The sequence below is a fragment of the Danaus plexippus genome, chromosome 8 (assembly GCF_018135715.1).
Source record: "Danaus plexippus chromosome 8, MEX_DaPlex, whole genome shotgun sequence".
Taxonomy (NCBI): domain Eukaryota; kingdom Metazoa; phylum Arthropoda; class Insecta; order Lepidoptera; family Nymphalidae; genus Danaus; species Danaus plexippus.
Genome location: NC_083542.1, coordinates 6695302 through 6715417, shown reverse-complemented (window position 1 = coordinate 6715417; position 20116 = coordinate 6695302). Strand labels below are relative to the sequence as shown.

General features: G+C 32.5%; 3 protein-coding genes across 12 annotated transcripts in view; 2 read left to right on the top strand and 1 right to left on the bottom strand.

Moving 5' to 3' along the window:
• The first annotated feature begins 422 nt into the window (after nucleotides 1-422).
• LOC116772432 (spermatogenesis-associated protein 20) lies at nucleotides 423-5536 on the top strand. 2 transcript variants are annotated; one of them, XM_032664637.2, is made up of 6 exons: nucleotides 423-689; nucleotides 1402-3012; nucleotides 3081-3289; nucleotides 3356-3576; nucleotides 3951-4068; nucleotides 4537-5536. In XM_032664637.2, exons 1-6 carry the CDS (start codon nucleotides 541-543, stop codon nucleotides 4653-4655), a joined length of 2427 nt encoding a protein of 808 aa, XP_032520528.2. In that variant the 5' UTR covers nucleotides 423-540; the 3' UTR covers nucleotides 4656-5536. The 2 variants fall into 2 exon arrangements, with proteins under 2 accessions (XP_032520528.2, XP_032520521.2); XM_032664630.2 differs by having other exon boundaries at nucleotides 3951-4083.
• Nucleotides 5537-5606: 70 nt separating this feature from the next.
• Nucleotides 5607-13986, bottom strand: LOC116775066 (ubiquitin carboxyl-terminal hydrolase nonstop). 6 transcript variants are annotated; one of them, XM_061521143.1, is made up of 8 exons: nucleotides 13933-13986; nucleotides 13436-13612; nucleotides 12896-13131; nucleotides 12535-12700; nucleotides 10197-10307; nucleotides 8368-8507; nucleotides 7318-7950; nucleotides 5607-6879 (listed from the first exon to the last, which is right to left on the bottom strand). In XM_061521143.1, the coding sequence occupies exons 2-8, from the start codon at nucleotides 13553-13555 to the stop codon at nucleotides 6822-6824; spliced, it is 1464 nt and encodes a 487-aa protein (XP_061377127.1). In that variant the 5' UTR covers nucleotides 13556-13612; nucleotides 13933-13986; the 3' UTR covers nucleotides 5607-6821. The 6 variants fall into 6 exon arrangements, with proteins under 6 accessions (XP_061377127.1, XP_032523799.1, XP_032523790.1 ...); XM_032667908.2 differs by having other exon boundaries at nucleotides 13805-13942; XM_032667899.2 differs by lacking the exon at nucleotides 13933-13986 and adding an exon at nucleotides 13792-13923.
• A 1157-nt stretch (nucleotides 13987-15143) lies between these two features.
• The window catches only part of LOC116771576 (cytohesin-1), a 29905-nt gene continuing 24932 nt past the window's right edge, over nucleotides 15144-20116 (top strand). The window contains exons 1-2 of one of the 4 annotated variants that reach the window (XM_061521148.1): nucleotides 15144-15304; nucleotides 15434-15507. In XM_061521148.1, coding sequence (XP_061377132.1) covers nucleotides 15226-15304; nucleotides 15434-15507 — 153 coding nt within the window. In that variant the 5' untranslated portion in view covers nucleotides 15144-15225. Of the gene's footprint in view, nucleotides 15305-15433; nucleotides 15508-17368; nucleotides 17521-18966; nucleotides 19159-19207; nucleotides 19671-20116 lie in introns of those variants that run through there. The other 3 variants (XM_032663475.2, XM_061521149.1, XM_061521147.1) reach the window with 3 other exon arrangements.

Genomic DNA, 20116 nt, shown 5'->3' with positions numbered 1-20116 from the left:
TTTACTATTGGTGTTCGAAAATAAAATTAATGACTCGGTTGAAATAATAAAATTTAGGTCCTTTAAAAAAATACTAAGACGCAGAAAATATTTTAGTCTATATTCAGAAATTAGTTTTAATGGTTCATATAAAAGAAATGTAATAAAGTTTTTCAGAGTTTAGTCAGTAAAAATAAAAAGAATAGAGGTAACTTATTACATTAACGCCTAAATAGATTTGGTTATTTGTACTTTTTTTATGAACTTTCTCCCCAGTAAAGTTTGTGCTCCTATTAAATATAAAAAACTTTCTCTATTCCTTTTTCCTTTATTAATTTACATCACTTTTTTAAAATCAATTTTTGTATAAATTTCTAGTCTAGCAACTCTTGTAAGGGAACGACTAAAAGTATTAATATCGAATGTCAATTGTCATTTAAAGTTTGACATAGTCTTGTTATTTAGTTATTTACATACATACTATTATGAATCTTGTTATAAACAAGTAAAGAGCCTTATAGTAATAGGTGTCAAAGTGGCACTGTTTCAAAATTAATTATTATGCCTACAGGCCGTGCTGTATTTTTATTGCGACGTTTGTCGACAGGTGATAATCGATTAAAAAATATAAACTTCAATCAAAATACGTCAAAGGATACATTACTGTCTCACCCGGTTTGTATACATCGTGATTTGGCTTACAATAAAAGGTAAGTAAATAAAATTTACAATAGAAAATTATATACTGTAGTTTATTACACAATAAAATGATCCCGAGCGTTCAATTTTTTTAGTGTTATGTAAAAACTTCTAAGTGACCTTGTTTTCTTGACATATACGGACGTATATTTAAATTAGATTAAAGACACCGTTTAAAATGGGTGACGGTATGAGCTGTTCCATGAAAATTATTAAAAATATATATATAAGTTTGGAGTACAATATCTAGTAAGGGACTGGATAAAATTAAAGAAAATACAATTTAATTATGTACTAAATTAATTTGGTAAATGATTTATAATGAAATGTTTGGTGTGTTGACTATTATGTCATGTTGTATTCATGCTATAAATACTACCTTTACATTTATATAGTGAATTTTGCACATGGAAATGACTAAAATTGGAACAATAAGTATATAAAAACCACAATTTTCTTGCATTTTTATAAACAATAAGTAAAAGGGAAGTCGCATAAATTTTGCTAATGAGTTTAATGTTTTATGTAACTCACCAGCGCTATGTACATTTATTTGACTTTAAAATATTACATTCAGAGTTTTCAACACATGACTTGATTGCAAATTTTACATGGTCCAATTATGCTGATTGATAGCTTTAATAATAAGTAATATAAATTTACATGCACCCTATTGATTTATTTTTAGTCATACTAAAATTTGTCTAAAATATTAATTTTCAGAATCTCTGGATTTGGTCACTATAATATTAACCCAAAGCTCACAAGAAGTTACAGTGATAACATAATAAAAATGGCTTCTTCAGAATCAAGTGCAACTCCTAAGAAACACACAAATAAATTAGTGAATGAGAAGTCTCCATATTTGCTGCAACATGCTCATAACCCTGTAGATTGGTATCCATGGTGCCAAGAAGCGATTGATAGAGCAAAACAAGAAAATAAACTCATATTTCTGTCTGTGGGTTATTCGACATGCCATTGGTGCCATGTTATGGAAAGGGAGTCATTTGAAAGTGAAGATGTTGCAAAGATAATGAACGAACATTTTATCAACATCAAAGTGGACCGCGAGGAACGTCCTGATTTAGATCGTGTGTACATGCTCTTCGTTATGGCGACCACTGGCGGTGGAGGTTGGCCTATGTCCGTTTTTCTAACACCAGATCTACGTCCGGTGACTGGCGGCACATACTTCCCTCCTGAAGATAGGTGGGGACGGCCAGGATTCAAAACAATCTTGCTCTCCTTGGCTAAGAAGTGGAAAGAAAATCAAACCCAATTCTTGGAGGCCAGCATCAACATAATGGATGCCTTACAGAACATTTCAAATGTTAAAGTCGAAACGAATTCGGTGCCTGGTGAGGCCACTTGGAACAAATGCGTTAGACGATACATCACCAACTTTGAACCTCATTTCGGTGGCTTTGGAACAGCCCCAAAATTTCCTCAAGCCTCAATATTTAACTTTTTGTTCCATTTCTATGCACGCGATAAACAAAATCCGGAAGGCAAGCAATGTCTAGAAATGTGCTTGCATACTTTGACTAAGATATCAAAGGGCGGTATCCACGACCACGTGGCGAGTGGTTTCGCTCGATATTCTGTTGACAATGATTGGCACGTGCCGCACTTTGAGAAGATGTTGTACGATCAAGCCCAGCTGATGGTCGCCTATACTGATGCATATCTCGCAACAAAAGAGGAATACTATGCTGACGTAGTACGGGACATTGTTAAGTATGTAAATAGAGATTTAAGACATGATTTAGGTGGTTATTATAGTGCGGAGGATGCAGATTCATATCCAGTTTTTGGGGCCGATAAAAAAAAAGAAGGCGCTTTCTGTGTTTGGGAGTATGATGAAATCAATTCGCTGATTGGAGATAAAAAAGTTGGTAACGTCTCGTATTTGGAAATTTTCTGTGATTATTTCAATGTAGAGGAATCAGGTAATGTGTCCCCCGAGAGCGATCCGCACGGAGAACTGACGAATAAAAATGTTTTAATCATTTATGGATCGGAGGAGGAGACCGCTAGTAAATTTGAGATCACGAAAGATCAGTTGAAACAAGTCCTGAAGGAATGTATTGATATCTTGTATGAAGCTCGTTCAAAAAGACCGAGACCACATCTCGATACTAAAATGTTGTGTTCTTGGAATGGTCTTGCAATATCTGGCCTAGCACACGCAGGGCAAGGCTTGGGAGAGAAAAGTTTCGTAGAGGACGCCATAAAAACTGCAAACTTTATCAAAGAACATTTGTATGATCAAGAAAATAAAACGCTCCTCCATTCATGTTACAAAGCAGAAGACGGCAATATTACTCAAACGTAAGCCAAATGAATCTCTATAGTTTGTAAATATTGAACAAACTTATAGTAATAAATGTGTTTTTTAGGAACCCACCAATAAAAGGATTTTTGGACGATTATGCGTTTTTAATAAGGGGTCTGCTCGATTTGTACGAAGCGTCTCTAGACTTGCACTGGTTGAACTGGGCGCGTGAATTACAAGAGAAACAGAACGAATTGTTTTGGGATTCAGATAACGGTGGTTATTTCACTTGCTCCGCCGAGGACACTTCCGTTGTTTTGAGATTAAAAGAAGGTAAGCATATATTTTTATCTACTACCTTTTTATGTAAGAATAATATTTCATTTTACTATTTCACAGACCAAGATGGCGCAGAGCCTTCAGGCAACAGTGTGTCCTGTCATAATCTTCAGCGCTTGGCAGCTTACGCTGATAAGAGTTCGGCGGAAGAGGGGGGAGATAGAGAGAGGGATATGGCCAAAAAAGTGTTGATGGCATTTGCGAAACGGCTGATTGACTCTCCTACTGCGTTACCGGAGATGATGTCGGCTCTTATGTTCTTTACTGACTCACCGACTCAGGTAAAAAAAAAGTTTCTTATCCTGGTTGTTAGAGGTTATAGGTTTATGTTGGTATGACATTCGATGTTGTGAAAACTATCAGAAGTATTGACAAAAAAAATTTTAAGAGGCCGCAAAAAGTAAATGTGTTATTATTGAGGATTCAAAAATCACACATTTACTTTGAGTAACACGATCCGTAGACCTAAGAATAGAATATAATTGAAGCTCTAGAAATAATTTAATGTTTTATAATATTTCCTTAAACTTAACAATATCGGTATTAAAGTATACTCTTCTAATACATACTAACTACATGTATTACAATTATATACTTAGTAGTCAACCCTAGTTAAAGACTTGGTTGACAACCCTTAATCAAATTTGAATTCTAGGTGTTAATATCTGGTGGTTGTTCTGATCCCCGCACCCTTGCGCTGGTCCGCGCCGTTCGCTCCCGTTTACTTCCAGGTCGAGTGCTGGCCGTCGCAGATCCCAAGGATTCGCCAGCTGGTATGTCGGACATACGTGAGTCCACATCCTTATATGTATCATACACTATACCATAATACGCAGGTGTTTTATAAACGACTAGATATCCTTGTAACTAGGACGATAAGGATAGTTATTTTTTGTTAGGCATATATATATATTGCTAAGGAGAGACTTAGGCTACTGAAAAAAAAACCTAATTGGTTCCTTACCTAAACAGCTATCTGTCAGTAGACGTCCAGTGAAAATCGGTCTAGCCATTTCAGAGATCACCACAAACATACAGGGGCAGTTTCAAAAAAAATATATGATGGTACATTTATCGTGTATACATCTATGATTATTAAATGAAACGCAATTGCTTTATATTAAAAACAGAGTCCAATTTATTTTATCTGTCTAGGTGTGGCATATGGCAGGAGACTATTGTAATAATATTAGAATATTATTATGTTTGTGACATTAATATCTATTAATATTGTTTTCCAGTATTGAGTCGTATCCGTAGTACTGGGGAAGCTCCCACGGCGTACGTGTGTCGTCGCTACGCGTGTTCGCTGCCCGTCACGAGCGTTCAACAGCTGGAAACGCTGCTCGATGAACCTTAGACATGCAAACGTACATTTGGATCTTTATCAAATCTTTTTCATTCTTCTCCACCTGACTCGATTGAGATTTTTTTATCACGCAAACAAAATAACTAATGTTTGAAAAAGTCAGAATAGTGTATGTAAACCTTTCAGGTCATTTCAGTAGCAGTAACTTAACGTGTCAATTCATATCCATGGTCCCAAATGATTTTCGGAGTGCGACCTTTTTTGTCGTTTAAAATTTTCTAGTCATAAGTAATGAAACGTTCGAAATTTAAAAATTAAATAATGATACAATTGAGAAAAATTATGATCATTATTTGAGTTAAAAAAATATTGGTTCTAAATCAATATTACTTCTTCGTAAATCTTCAGCAATAACAATATATAGAGTATATAAAGTCACCATTTTTATATTTAAAAACATTATTTCATTCATAATTATTATGACATAAATATAAATCAAAACATTTTTCCTCATCTGTGACTCTAATAAAGCTCAAATTGATTTTCTTCTTAGTTCTTAGACTTGTACTCCATAAGAGAAATGTAGTAGGTACATTCAGCCTTTAGAATGTTTTAGTGTTTAATGAATCTCATTTTAATCAAATCTGAAAGAGAATAGTCGAATATTATTGTAAGAAATTAATTGTATTACCACTTAAAGTGGATCATATTTGATGTGATAGTTTATATATTTATAATGTTGTTAACACGGCCGAGCGCTTTGCTTCCGTAATACTCTAAATTAATCTCGGCCAAAAAAAATTGTGGTAGACTTAGACAATACATGTTATATATACATTATGTACTATTGTACTAAAATATTTAATTCTCAGTACATATGTTTGAGCATGTTTTTTGTTCTATTTGTGATAATCAATAAAAATAAAAAATAATTTGTTTTTAATTCAACCACACTTTTAAGGAAGTTATTTTTATTCAGAAAATAAGTAAAAACAAGAGCCATTGAAGAGATATATTTATTAGACAATTACTTCTCTCTCAGAACCATTTTATTTGAACGGATTCAATATGCATATTACAATATAATGATAGATAGTCATTTGATTATTTATTTCTTATACTATTACAAGTAAGCATCATTTCTTACATCCTGAACATTTTATAGTATACTTTAAAATATAGGGTTGTCACAATGTTAGTGACAACCCTATATTTATCAAAATTATACACCACAGATATTAGAAATTATATAAATGATTAATAGAATACACTATTAATAATAAATGCAATGTCACAAAGACGAAACAACATACAACTATTTAAAATTGTAATTCAGCATACATTCAATTATAAGATTATTAAAAATTTGCATGATTTTGTAAGCAAAATAGGTTGATCATGAATATTTTTCTTATATTTTATTACCTCACCTGTCTTGTATTTTCTGTTCTAACTTATACAAATATTCATTACATTTCAAATTATTATCAATCGACAGTCACACAATTGTTAGTTGTGAAAATTTTAATAAGGACACGAATTATAAAACAACGATAAGAATTTAATTTTTACGTTAAAAAAAAATCACTTTAAAATCGTGTTTATAAATATTAATATCACATTAACCTAATGTCAGTTCAGTCTGTTACGATCTAATCAATAGAATAATTACGAATAATAATAATGAAAAAACAAAAAAAAAATAAAAATTAAAAAATATCTATTATCCTTTCAAAATAAAATAATGCGAATGTCCCAACACTATCTTCACATGCAATTGAACGTCGAGGTAGTAAAGTGTTTCCGACAATTGATCGATGATTAAAACTATTGTTAATTTAAAATATATGATATGTCGATTGCGGTTTAATATTCACTAAATTGTCGTAATCGAATAGTTTTAAAACCATGTTATCTCATCAGCTCAATAAAGCAATAAAAAAATAAACTTACAGAGAAATACATCAGTCTACGTAAAATAATTTACTGGTCACAAGGATATCTACAATAGAGCTTAACTAAGAGAAATGTCAGAACTAAAATTTGAATACGCTAATATCACACGAGGAAATATTTACAAATACAGCGGAATATTTTTAATATTAACATTAAAAAAAAATAGACAAATAAAAAGCATTAAACATCACAAAACACCGAAATACGTTATGTTGAAAACATTTAAACTAGGGACCGTTTTATAAATTTTAATACTAGAGTTTAGCTCGAGACCTCACACTCGTACTCCAACACAGTCTTGTGATAGAACAGGAGATACCTGGAAAATAAACAAATACACATTTTTCATTATTATTATTATTTAAATATTTATTTAAAAAAATCCAAATCACTTGTGCACTAACTAGTTACCTCTGTAACTGTCTTAAGAAATAACTTAAATACTTTTTACTTTAATCTGACAGCCGATTGAAATCTGGCCAGTGACAAGCCAGAAAAAAAAAGTTTGGCTCATGAATTGTCCATTTATCAAAACTGGCCACTGTTTTAGTTTAATTCCATAATTTGATACAATCAAGAGCACAAACCTGGACCTGCAGGCTTGTAAAACGACTGCGGTACATTATGTATGAGACAAACTAACAGTTATAGGTCACAACTGTTGAACAGAAGCTAATATCAGACTCGCTAACCGTATTCATCGTGTAATACATTTAGGCTTAGATATTAAATGTATTGTTTTTTATTCACTACCCACCCTTCACTATCGAGAACTTCCCTCAAGGAGGCGCGTGTTATCATGTGATCGTCACACTTGAACCAGCTGCCCTTCATCTGTCTCACGTAGGCGGTGTAGTGACCAGCGTCCAGTGACCCCAGGTGGTTGACGACCGCGAACAACGAGTAACGATTATCTTCAAACACGCCCTCGGGGGCGTTGTTATTATCGGCCGCCTCCACAGCTCTCCTGTGAGTGGACATGAACGGCGTCATATCTAGTTCAGCCGGGAAGGACACAAAGGCGGATATCTTCCTGTCTATCTGTGAGGAATGTTCGAATCTTTTGAGGTGGAAGCTGGCTACTATCGGCAGTGTCTCCAGCGTCAGCTGTTTGGTCGATTCGCGGTACGCCCGGCAGTTTGAGCATTTTATCTTGGCAGCCGAGCCGAGGTGTTCGGCTCTGGTGAAGCGCTCGAGGCAGGCTTGCAGCGAGCCGGGGCCGGCCACGTCTAGACTTATGTCCCAGAAGGGGTCGATGGTGGTCGAGACCCCTGAGCACGAGGTACACACGACGTCGCTCTGCAACCCGCCAGTGAATATCTGATCTATGATGCAGTTACAGCGACCGTTCTCCTTCTTCTCAGTGTCCTCGACGCCGTTCATGCAATGTCTGGAAAATTATAATGGATAACATTAAAAAGGAATCTTCGTCTCGCGACAGTGATACAAAGACGGTCTTTGTGTATTGTAGGTGATGTTACATAAACAATAAACAATTTTTATAAGTCATATTTACTCTAAATTATTAGTTGTGCATACAGGTGATGTTCATGTAAGAACTTGTAAGACAAGTGGACAATGTCCAGTTTGTAGGACTTTATATTTTAGGTATACAAAAAAAATTTGATTTTTCTTCCTTTTTTCTCATGATCATAGCAAAGGATTGAAACCGTTCCCCCGTACTATATTTCCTCCCACTAACAAAATAAGTTTCTAACAGGCAAGAATGAATAAGACCCACCACCAGGTGGGGTGATAATCAAGAAGTATTTATAGCGTACTAAATGTAATTTTTTCATTACAGTACCTATGTAAGACGTCAAGCGTCGCTATGAAGAACTCGTGAGCGTCTTGCTGTTCGTAGCCGGCCAGGTGACGCGCGTGGGTCCAGATAAGATGAAGTAAACGGTGTAACGTCAGAGGGGTCTTCGCGCCGGAGTAGAACTCCTAATATAACATTAGGTCATCGATTTACAAGGTTTTCTTAAAATCAAATCTATACATACAAACCGTATAATTAAAACGGTCAATACAGAATGCACTATCATTTACAGGAAAACTGTAAGGTTGAAGAGAGGACTTTGATAATATATATGCCGTGTGTACAAAAAGTAGGCGAATCAATTATGTATAGAATTTTATATTTTTTAATAAACTTATAGATTGTAATCTAAATGAATGTATTTTTATCGATATATTGTTTTTTATGCTAAGGCTTCACTCGCACTGGAAACGTAGAATACTTTGCCGATGCAACGTGCTTTTTTGTTCGAGATAAATTGTCTACAAGTCATCACATCACACAGCATGTCGCATAATTTGTTTTATTTCATTATCAACAACTGGAGATATTTACGTTGTAGGTCAAAAGCACATTGCTTTTTTCTCACTTTAAGTATCAAAATAATCTATATAAAAAAATTACAGGCTAAGAACATCTACTTTTATCATAAACAAGGTACCAGCCCCGGCTTCGCACGGGCTCTTTACAAATAAGATAAAATAGAACATTTAATTTTGAGAATTATTAAACTTATATGATGACTTATATATCAAATGGTTTGCCCGATTCAAATGATTAAAAAGTAATTGACAGATGCTGATGTAGGCTTGAAAACGAAGTAATTTATTTTGATAAGACTTAATACCGTATTTATGTAAACAGCCTTCCAATAAACGTTTTAGGAATGCCAATTTTTAAAAGTTGTAAAATGGATATAGTCTGTTATCCTTAAGGTATAGACATATGCCATCGCGGACTTTAGTGTAACCCTCTATAAGATACACAATTCCACCATGTATTATTTTGTTATATCTCAAAGACTAGGCAGCGTTTTCGTTAAAAGCTTTCAAACGGCTCATGTTTTCCCAACATCTTCAATAAATATCTTTAAGGTACACAAAAGTAAATATAAAAACTTAACAAATTATATATTAAAACCTTCTTTGAGAGTCACACTATTGGGTGGTAATTACTGTTTGATAATCAGTGCAGTAGTTTTTCCGTTTATCCCGAACAGACAGACAGACAGACGCGGCGAGAGACTTTGTTTTATAATAAGTATTTATATATTTATAAATACTATTCTATGATTTTAACGAGTGTGTTAAATGGGAAATTGTTTCATTAAGACAGATGTATACTCGTAGTTTTAAAATTAGTACCTTACTAAAATAAAAAAAGTAACAAACTAAAAATACTCGTAGTAAGATAACGATATATAAAACACGTTCAAAAATCTGTTCCAAGATAACATACATTGACATGATATTGCCCTATACTCCTAGTGTTCCTAATAATATAAAAAAATAAAAAAAAATGCATAAGTGTAAGCATCAATCAAACAATGACGTATATCGATTTAAGGACTGTAACGCAAACGCTGTATTGTTTATCGTCTCTAGAATAAAGCACACACCAAATGGAAACCGGTCCGATGCTGAAAACGAGATCATATCAGAAACGCTAACATTTGAATATTCAACTAAATCAATATAAACGTAGAGGCGAAACAAATTCAACTCAATGACAACCGAGTGTGTGAATCTGTTCGCTCCTACTTGATACAGACATCCGTAGCTTGTAACTCCGACGAAATCAATAATGCATATAGCTGTGAGTTATTTATAGTTTACCTGGAAAAGCTTCGAAACCTCGCAAACGAGACATTTACCGGAGCCCTGGGTTTTGCATTTGTGCTTCTCGCCCAGGAAATAATCTCGTAACAGAGGTGTATGGATTAAAGTCTGTGAAACAAAAATATTCCTATATATATATTCTCCTAGAGTAGCCTTCAGTGTCTGCTAAAATTTAATCAATTTATAAAATCAATGAATCAGTTGTATTTTTGAAAGTTTAATTAATACTCAAACCCTAGATTTTGCGTGATAGAGTAAAATACATATATTATATACTTATATCTCTACATACTTTTTCGTTCATAAATATAGAAAGGCTTGATTAAGAATAATGACCTTAATATCGTACCTTATTATTTTTATCCAAACAGATACATAAATGATATCGTTCCAGTTTCGTTAGGATATTGCATGCGTTTTAGCTTTCACACTATATATATATGTTTCCTTTAATAGAATTATATTTTTCAATTTTTAGACAAAAGTGTATTATTTAACACTGTCCTTTTAAAGTAACTTTTTAAAATATAGAGCTTCTAGATTGTTTTTTCATAGAAAAAGAAAATCATTTCTGCAGAACCTAGGCATAATACACGTCTGTGTTATTAAAGATCTATTTAATATAAAACTTTACCAGAGTATTTTCTTCACAAAGTCAAAATTATATTTAATATTTATGAAGATATTTAAAATATTATTACACAATGTTCTAATCACAGCCTCTAGGAAACACTGAATAGATTTAAACGGATATATTGAAGGAGAGATCTGACGCGAAAATTTATGAAAGAAGTTTGGAGGGGGAAATAATCGTGTGAAAGCGTAAAAAGTCTTTGCCGGAAATAATCTGGACAATGAAAACATCCAAATATCAAAATCAAAACGGATACTTTGTTCAATAAATTAAAAATTAATGAAATAATTAGCTACAAAAGGCGGGGAGCTTTAAAGGGAGAGCTGTAATTATTATAGATAAAATTAACACTATACGGTATATTATTGTTAAAATAATATAAGGTAACCTAAGAGTGTCTGTTTTGGATATGATGTGAATTATTGGAGAGTCATTCATTCTGCTAAGAACATTTATTTAAAAAATATTAATATGGATTGTCTGGATCTCACAACAGACAGGAAATACAGAACCTATCTCTGCTTTACCTATTCATGATGAATGAAAAGATTTCGCATAGAGAGATTCTGACACATCAGCTAATTTTGGAAACGGTATATTACAATTAAAGTTTCAATATGGTAAAATCATCCAAGCCCTATAAGAATACCAAGGTTTAAGCAAAGATGAGCACCCAGCTTACAACAATAGCATAATTGGTTCATGGTATGACAAGTGGCTAGCAATAAATTCATACAACTGCAAAAGCCATACAAAATATGTTTAAATAAGCGATAGCCTTATGCACTTTAAAAAAAACGGTCAACACTATTACACTATAGAAATTTTACAACAATGCTTGTTGCAAATGAAATTCACTGATTATTAAATTATAATGACGCTCAGTCCCAAATTTTTTACCCTTTTGCCCATTTTTCCACCCTACACTGAGAGCTTTTATGTCTCGAGGCTCCATATTATATTTAATGATTACATACCTTTCATACAAAATAAACCAGTCTTATACAAATGATAATATTATTTACATAAGACTGGCTTATCATGCAACTCTTCAAACATCTTTCGTTTCAGGCATTCAGGAAACTTATCAGCACATTTTTTGCCAAAAAAATAGGGCCAAAGTTACCTTTGGTCGTTTGGTGTAAAAGCAGCAAGGTATGTTTATAGCATAAACTTAACTTTGATCTTTTCAGTTCTTACTCTATTACTAGGAAACTAAAATATAATAATTTTTTATTGATTTAAGTATACCACTCTTTAATCATTTACTTTTTTTACTTATCTCTATGAAAGGACGCAGTACATTGGCCTTTACAAAGTAGCTTTTGAAAGATTGTTGTTAAACTACCACCCTTTTAAGACAAAAAGATATCACCATTTTTGAATAAACTGCCATTACAATCTCATCTTATACAAAAACATACTTTGGCCGTTTTAGCATGAGTTTTCACAAAATTATTTGTATTTACTAGATGTGGTGTTAGGTACAACAATCAGAAAGAACCATTGAAATACTTCTTCATTACCTAATTTATTGAACAAGAAGAAAATTATTTAAAACATATTTCATATTGTTGTGCTATTTAATATAGATATATAGTTAACAAAAAAGTTAAGCACTCAATGTGTTTACTGAAATCTTTATATCATAAAATTGTCATGCTATACAATTTTATATCTAACTTTCTAAAAGTTACTAACCTGAACAATGCAATTCATGAAGCATGTTGATCCAAGGTTCTGTAATCCACGAAGGCCGATGGTGGTGTGAGGACTTATGAGACGTCTCTTACGCAATCTTCTCAGAGCCATTACCTCATTATTGTTAGGCAGCCATGGTGTGTATGGCACACTGATTCCTAAAGCTCTATACAGACAGAAAACACATATTACTTCATTAAATATTCAAAACATATTCATTTTCATTCATTCCATTGGCTGTCACAGATAAATTAATTTTATTAATGGTTAGAAACCAAATTATAGTCTATATATTGTCGCAAAATAATTGTGCTGCTTTGGGAAGTTTGAGAAAATATTATAATTAAAATTCAATACTTACTTAGCTTCTTTTAACCTGTAATTCCTTGATAGCTCAGTCAATTCTCTGTCATAAATGTAATCTTGGCACTGAGCACAAAACACATTACCATAACTGAGATCAACATATAGGAAGTGTTTTTTAGACTTGGAATGATCCTGAATGTGTCCATTGTAACAAGCAAAAAAAATACAATGCAGGCACGAATGCATTCTGGGACCTGCCTTGCCACAAGTAAAGCATAGACATGATGTAGCCTAAAAAACATGCTTGAATAAATTTAATTTTAATAACAATTTAAACTATTTGCAGAAACTTACTTCATTAGTGTTCATAATTTAGTTTAAGTAAAAATGTATAAGAGGTAAGGTATTCGATTTCGATGCATAAAACACAAAACAAACCATCAGCTGTTTTAAGGTCAAAGATTAGGAATCAGCTGACAATAGAATCAACAGTTAACTCTTTAACAAAAAGGTTTTTGAATTTAATTATGTATTCAACAAACGATCGTAATTATTATGAAAAAATAAGTATCAATGAATTTAGTTTTTCAAATACCTTATATCTTCTAGCTTCGTAGGAAGTGCATGACACAAAAAATGCATGTACTATTTTGTAGGGATTTGTGCCCTTTGCTGCTTTAAAATTGTTCAAATGTATACATCCAGTGTCATTCATTATTTCAGTAATAAAACTTGTAACCGGCTGGGTAAACTTTGCCTTTTATATATTGATCTAAAAGGAAAACAGTAATCTCAACAAGTTAAAACAAACAACAAATTAAAAATACGCACTTATCGTAACAAAAGTTAACAAGAAAATATAAATAGGATAAGCCATACGGGGCGTGCTACTTTTCATTACATATAAACCGCAAGAGCAAAATTGGTTGCATAGAAACAAGGCAGTCTTGCCTTGATTACACACAGTTCACTTCGAACAACGGTCTCTGTCTGTCCACTCCCTACTAGCGACTGCCGTCATACACAAAGTTCAGACAACTGTGAGTTGTGACAAACTGACAAATGCGTACGAGAAATAGATGAAGTAGGTACCGTAGTTAGGTAGGATGTGGACCGTCGCACTTCACGACGCGCAGACTCTATTCCTTTGAGTACCTACTATTCTTTCAATCAGATTTTATTATTTATAATCTGTGCCATGACAGTTCCAGACTTAAAATAAGAACTAGGATATATGCTTCGAAATATAAGAAATAAATAATTTAGTGATGATTGCCTTTTTTATAAAGCAATCGACTTAGTCGTTTAAATTTATATTAAGAACTATAAAAAATATGCAATACTTATGGTCAGCAAAAGTAATGAAAAGTGACTTGCAAATTGATAAAATATATATTATTAATCGAAAACTAAAAGAAACATTTTTATGTCTATAAAGCTTTATTAATAATTTACTATAAAATGCTAAATGTTTAAAATTGCCTTATAGCATTTCTTTAAATGTCTTATAAATTTGTTTGTCTCTTTATGTACTTTAAATTTGTCTCTTTATGTACTTTAAATCAATTGGTTGTTCTGTCTTAATGTACATAATAATAATAAAAAATACCAAGTAGTATTAATGATAGTCCATATATACAATACAATTCACTTTATTAATCTCAGTAATTACTAATTATTTCTTAATGAGTGGATATATATCAATGATCACATATTGGCTGTTTTTAGATAACACCTGCATTCAGAAAAAACATTAGGAGATTTTCATGTTAATTGAATAAAATATGTAAATAGGTGTCAAGCGTAAGTTAGCATTGTCCTATATGATAGCAAAATTCAGAACAGAATTCCTTTATAATATTTTATAGAACGAAACGTTATTTTTTGTTTGTACTAAAATAACAAAATTTGGGCCCTAGTAGTAATGTTACCAAAACAAAAAATACTTTTGCGTATTGGTTGGCAGTTACAACTTACAGTTCATCTAAATCAAATTTTAGTCTTTTATTATAAATTCTTCAAAATAAATAGAGATTTTTATTTCTACTTGTTATAAGTCGTTAATTTATTATTAAACTAAATATTGACTTTTTTATATGAATATGTATTCGATTATCTTTTCCTAAATTGCACAAACATAACTGAAAAATGACCTTCAATACAAGAAATGCACTGAAAGTAGACTATTTTTTAATAATTTTTACAATTATTATATTGATGGGAAAACTAATGTTTTAAATCAGTAAGTAAGCCTTGTACAAACTTTATTATAGACTGTGGTGGCTGTGTTTGACTGATGAATGATGATGAGTAGTAAATAAATATGGCTGCCAGTCAATTTTAACGATGTAAACTTTTGTTTACTGTTTTTAGTAAATATAAGAAATGATAAGTGAATTCGAAAATTTGTCTCTCGGAGGAAATAATGCTGCGAGTAATCATGGGGATCCTTTTACACATACGGGTATAGTACTGTTATATTTGTATGTTTCATGCATTCTGACCTCGAATGAATGCTATTCAATCTTGTACTGGGCAGTACATAATTATTAATTGTAAGACTTTTATCATAGAAAACTTGTACATTTTTTAGAGCTGACACCGGAGCAGCAAAAAACCTTAATAGATATACGACGCCGAAAAACTGAACTACTGCTAGAAATACAGGTTAGTGAGGATATTATGTTCTTGATTAATATAAAGGTGTGTCGTTTATATGTTTATACACTACCGTGAATCTTGCAAATATAGTTTTTGATTAATTCATCCATAGTATTTAGAAATCTCCTAATGTTTATGTACAATGTACAGTGCATTGAAAATAGACAGTTAAAGGGGTTATGCAGGGCCCTTTTACTTACCAAATATATAATGTTAATGCTCTGGCTAACAAGAAGAGACTTCCCTCATTCTTAATCTGTAAATCTTTTGCTTTAAAATTATATTAACTGTATGTTCACTAGTCTTAACTGTCTTTATACAAATGAAAATTTCACTCTTTCGAACTGAAAGTGAATCTGTAGCAATTTAATAAAAAACTTTTTTATTACTTGATTATTGCTACCTTTTGTTTCCAGTTAATTTTATTATTTGTATTATTGTTTTTCTTATTTTTGTTAAGATAAGGTAAAACATATTTGAAATATTTTAATTTATATCTTAATTTAATTTATGTTGAAATATTTTACATATATTAAATAAAGAATGTGTTGTTGACAATAAACATTCAATAATAGTTCAATGGATGCAAAACAACTGTAAATTCTACATCAAGCCTTAGACCAAATTATAGGCTTTTAAAATCATATTCATACATATAATAGTCAAGATAAATAAAAAAATATAACAAATAAAAGCCTACTTTTGACTAATGACATCTAAGATTTCCGCGATTTTTATTTATTTAAATGAAACTAGTATTTTTCGGATAAACTACATGTGATTATTGTAAAACTTTTGTACTTAGACTTCATATTAAACTACTTTTTGCTATTAAATCTCTTATGCCTCTAGACTATCTCATGATTTCTGTTATAACAATCAATTCATGCTTTGTATTTTACACTATTTAAATATGAGTATTAAAATCTGTTATTTTGTAATTAAAAAGTTTTTAAAGTTAAAAGTAGGATGATCCAAGTAAAATACCTAAGTCCTAAAATTTTAAATATGTCTGAGTATAAGCATATATTAATATGTATATCATAAAGAGTGAGCAAATGATATGCCTCATATATTACTTGTTTATCTTTGTGTCTCTCTGTTGCTATAACCGCAGTCATGTATTGATATGAACCTTTGTTTAGTCTTTGTTTCCCATGTTCATAGTTTGTAATTGAATTGTACTAGACAAACTTTTGACACATTTCATTTTATGTCCGACCGAGATGGAATAATGGCTTTATAATCATCAATTTTAAATAGGTGAGGATAATCTGCAATCTCCCGATCTATATCAATTTTATATATATATTGATTACACAATTATGAAATATGTAACGGATCATCATATCAGTTTTATAAGCTGATTTAATGTAATTTTTTTTTTTAATTTATTTATATGTAAAAGTTAGCACCTAATAATTTAAACATATTTCAAATAACATGTGCACATAAATTTTAAGAGCCTATTCTGCATGCTTCGTTTCTTTCATTTATTTACTAATTTCAATTAAAACCTATTATCGTAATTTTTAAATACCTCATAAAGAGTAAATGATTCATAGACAGTGTATGAAAATTAATAATTCTAAATTATTATCGTTAATTCAAGACTTAGGGTGTGATTGTGTAGGAAGTGTACAATACATATAAATATACAAAGCCTTCGTTTAATATGAATATAAGTATGCTAGTAATGAGGATATATATTTTTATCTATAAAAAGATTAGGTACAATGTAATTTTTGGTTCTTCTACGTCACTATGTTAAAGGGCACCGAGTCCTTTTTTTCTCCGTCCAATAGTAAATCCCGGTCCTTTCCATTCAAGCGACTGCGGTGTCTGACGTAAGCCGTCAATGTTTAGCTTACTACGAACGAGAGAGAGGCAGATAGAGGTTAGAACTGGCTCGCCAGTCGCCAGTCAGTGAATCAGTTAAAGCCGGCGTGCGGTGCGATAGCGTTGTCTCGGTTAGACGGTTACGGAAGCGTTCAAATTTCATAAAAATACGTGTTGTATGTAAGTGAAGTGATACAAATGTATTTTTTTTTTGTATTAATTGATAAAAATAGTGATGTTTTATCAATTAGTCGTGCTCGTCATTGATAACATTGATAAGTGGAATTTTGCAATGACTACATAGTAATTTCGCCATCGGTACATTTTACTAATGATTTTTGCAAAAAATAAATAAAATAATAGGTGAAGTTATCGATGTTTGGTTTAGAGTTGACACAATTTTATTGATTTTTTATATAGAGTTTTATTTTGTATAATTGCATGACTCATACTGCGTGTGTAAGTTATTGATAATAATTGTCAATGTTGTTAATTCCATACTGGTTTAAAATTCCTTAAACACAACTATTATCCTGTCTTGATATTCACTCCATGCGGGTAAACCTTCATGTTTCACAACATTGAATACAAAAAAAGAAAACCTTTATAATTCAAGACGCGTATATAGATGTAAAGTCAATCACTGGCTCCTAAGTAAATGCAAAATGTGATTTAAATTTTTTTGACGGTATACTTAAAAAAAATACTATGTACAATTAGGACTAAATTATTTTTGAGGTATTAGAATTTTTTAAATGATGTGATTCATAACTCATTAATACATTATTGAAGTAGTTATAGATTATTGTATCCTCAATTGAAAAATTATCTATTTACGTATTCTGTGGTTTTAATGTATGTGTCTATAATTTAGTTAAAACTATTAGTTGTGCTCGTCACTTAGCGACATGATTCATTAGCAAAAACTTGTACGTCAACTGTAACACGTAAGATTAAGTATTGCAGTAATATGTAGTTAAAAAAGTCTGCATTTAATACGTTGATTAATGTGTATGAAGTTCAAAATTTTGCAATTGTTCAATATTAAAACTTTGCTATCATAATATTTATGTCTTTCACAATCATGGATTCCCTCGAATTGTTAAACGAGTCATTGTTGATATCGTGTTTCCTCTGTGAACTTCCTGACTGTATTCTGCGATAACAACTGACCGTATTGTTTTGCAACATATTTTTTGATTTTACTACAATACTAGATTTGTTTGTTAAGATTTCAATTGATTCCATTTAAAGAATTCCAATAACACTTCCTCATTACATTTTCTATTAAGGCGTTTGTTTACTCACTGTGACATCATTAATTTACCTACATAGATGTGTTTGCGAGGCACTATCTAGAAAATACTTATAACCTTTCAACATTTTCGTAATAGAATTCTAAGTTTTGGTTTAACAAAAAGATTTCCTTATTTTTTACTGTAAACAAAACCACCATCGACAATGATCTTTGACTTTTTGCTTCAGCATGTTTCCAAAAAAAAATAGCAAGAGATAAACGAATGTAAACAAGCACATCGTATTTTGCTTAAAAATAAAAATGTAGGTACGTTGCCGATAAACGTCAACGTAAGGTGTTTGTACATACAGACTTGTATAAAGATAAGCTACGTATAGGTAGTTGTCACGGTGCCAAAGACGGTGGCGCACGCGGCTCTCTTCAGTCGAGTGCGTTCCTTAGCGGGAAGTGTATGGCGCGCGATGTGTTTACATTTTCGGCTGCTGTGCGGGGCGCTCTGGTGGCCGGTGCTGATGCGCTGCGCTCGCGCAGCACGCTCCTATGACGACGATTACGATCAGGTCTGTCTGCTGTCACTGAACCCGCTTGTTATGCACTGGTATCTATAAAGATGTCGTATAGCTTCACCTTATATTTTGGCAACAATCGTTCTAGTTCTAATCCTTGGCGAGTCGACCATATGTAGTCCTCCACTTATCACATGTTTGGCTTTGTTTGCTAATTTTTTTTTCTTATTTTACGGCTTGTAGGTTCGTGTGATTTTGGCTTTATATCGGGGGTTTTGTTCTCGAAAGGTTAGAGCCACGTTGTGAAATATTGTGTGATGTGCGTGGTGAGCTAGTGCTTCCGAGTAATGTTTATCAAGGCCGTGCCCGTGGCCGCCGAAGAGGAGCGCCGTGGTTCAGTGTCTAATTGGTTCTCGTCTTTGAGACGGGGCGGTCGCCGTAAACGTGAAGACAGCGCCGTGCCGACTGTTACTGTCGGTTACGGTTCATTAGGCAGGCGGAAGGATGGCGGCCAGGCACGCGGGAAGACGAGATCGGCATGGGATCTCACCACCGTCACCAGGCTGGTCTGTATATTAGGATATCACATTATATGTCAGTGAAAGGCGTCCGAAATGCGAACGCCACTGGAGTCTACAGATTGGCAGTTATCCAAATGCGCTGGATCGATCATGCTTTTCTCTGTCTGCGGTTAAAATTATTGCTATACACGATCGCTGTCATTTGTTTAAATTTCTTATGTTGAATATAATGTTTGATACAATATTACGACCTATGAATACACTATACATTATTAGATAGTTGACTATGAGTCATATCTGATAACTCTTATTGAATCTAGGTCTGTCGGTATGTTTTATTTTTCGAGTCTAAATAACAAACAAAATTTATCACTACGATTATTACTATCAGTTTACATAACTTTATAAAAAGAACAACTGAATTAGTAGCTATCATCACTCCATTGCGACATAAATCAATTCCACCGAGCGAGTTTTTACTTTCAAGGGCA

Bases quoted from the DNA above. Each gene is read 5' to 3' on its own strand.
- LOC116772432 (XM_032664630.2), top strand. From the start codon at position 541: ATGCCTACAGGCCGTGCTGTATTTTTATTGCGACGTTTGTCGACAGGT. The intron at 690-1,401 runs GTAAGTAAATAA...ATTAATTTTCAG, and splicing joins GATTTGGCTTACAATAAAAG to AATCTCTGGATTTGGTCACT. The intron at 3,577-3,950 runs GTAAAAAAAAAG...TTTGAATTCTAG, and splicing joins TTACTGACTCACCGACTCAG to GTGTTAATATCTGGTGGTTG.
- LOC116775066 (XM_061521143.1), bottom strand. From the start codon at position 13,555: ATGAATGACACTGGATGTATACATTTGAACAATTTTAAAGCAGCAAAG. The intron at 10,308-12,534 runs GTTAGTAACTTT...TTTGTTTCACAG, and splicing joins TCATGAATTGCATTGTTCAG to ACTTTAATCCATACACCTCT. The intron at 7,951-8,367 runs GTACTGTAATGA...ATAATTTTCCAG, and splicing joins ACGCTTGACGTCTTACATAG to ACATTGCATGAACGGCGTCG.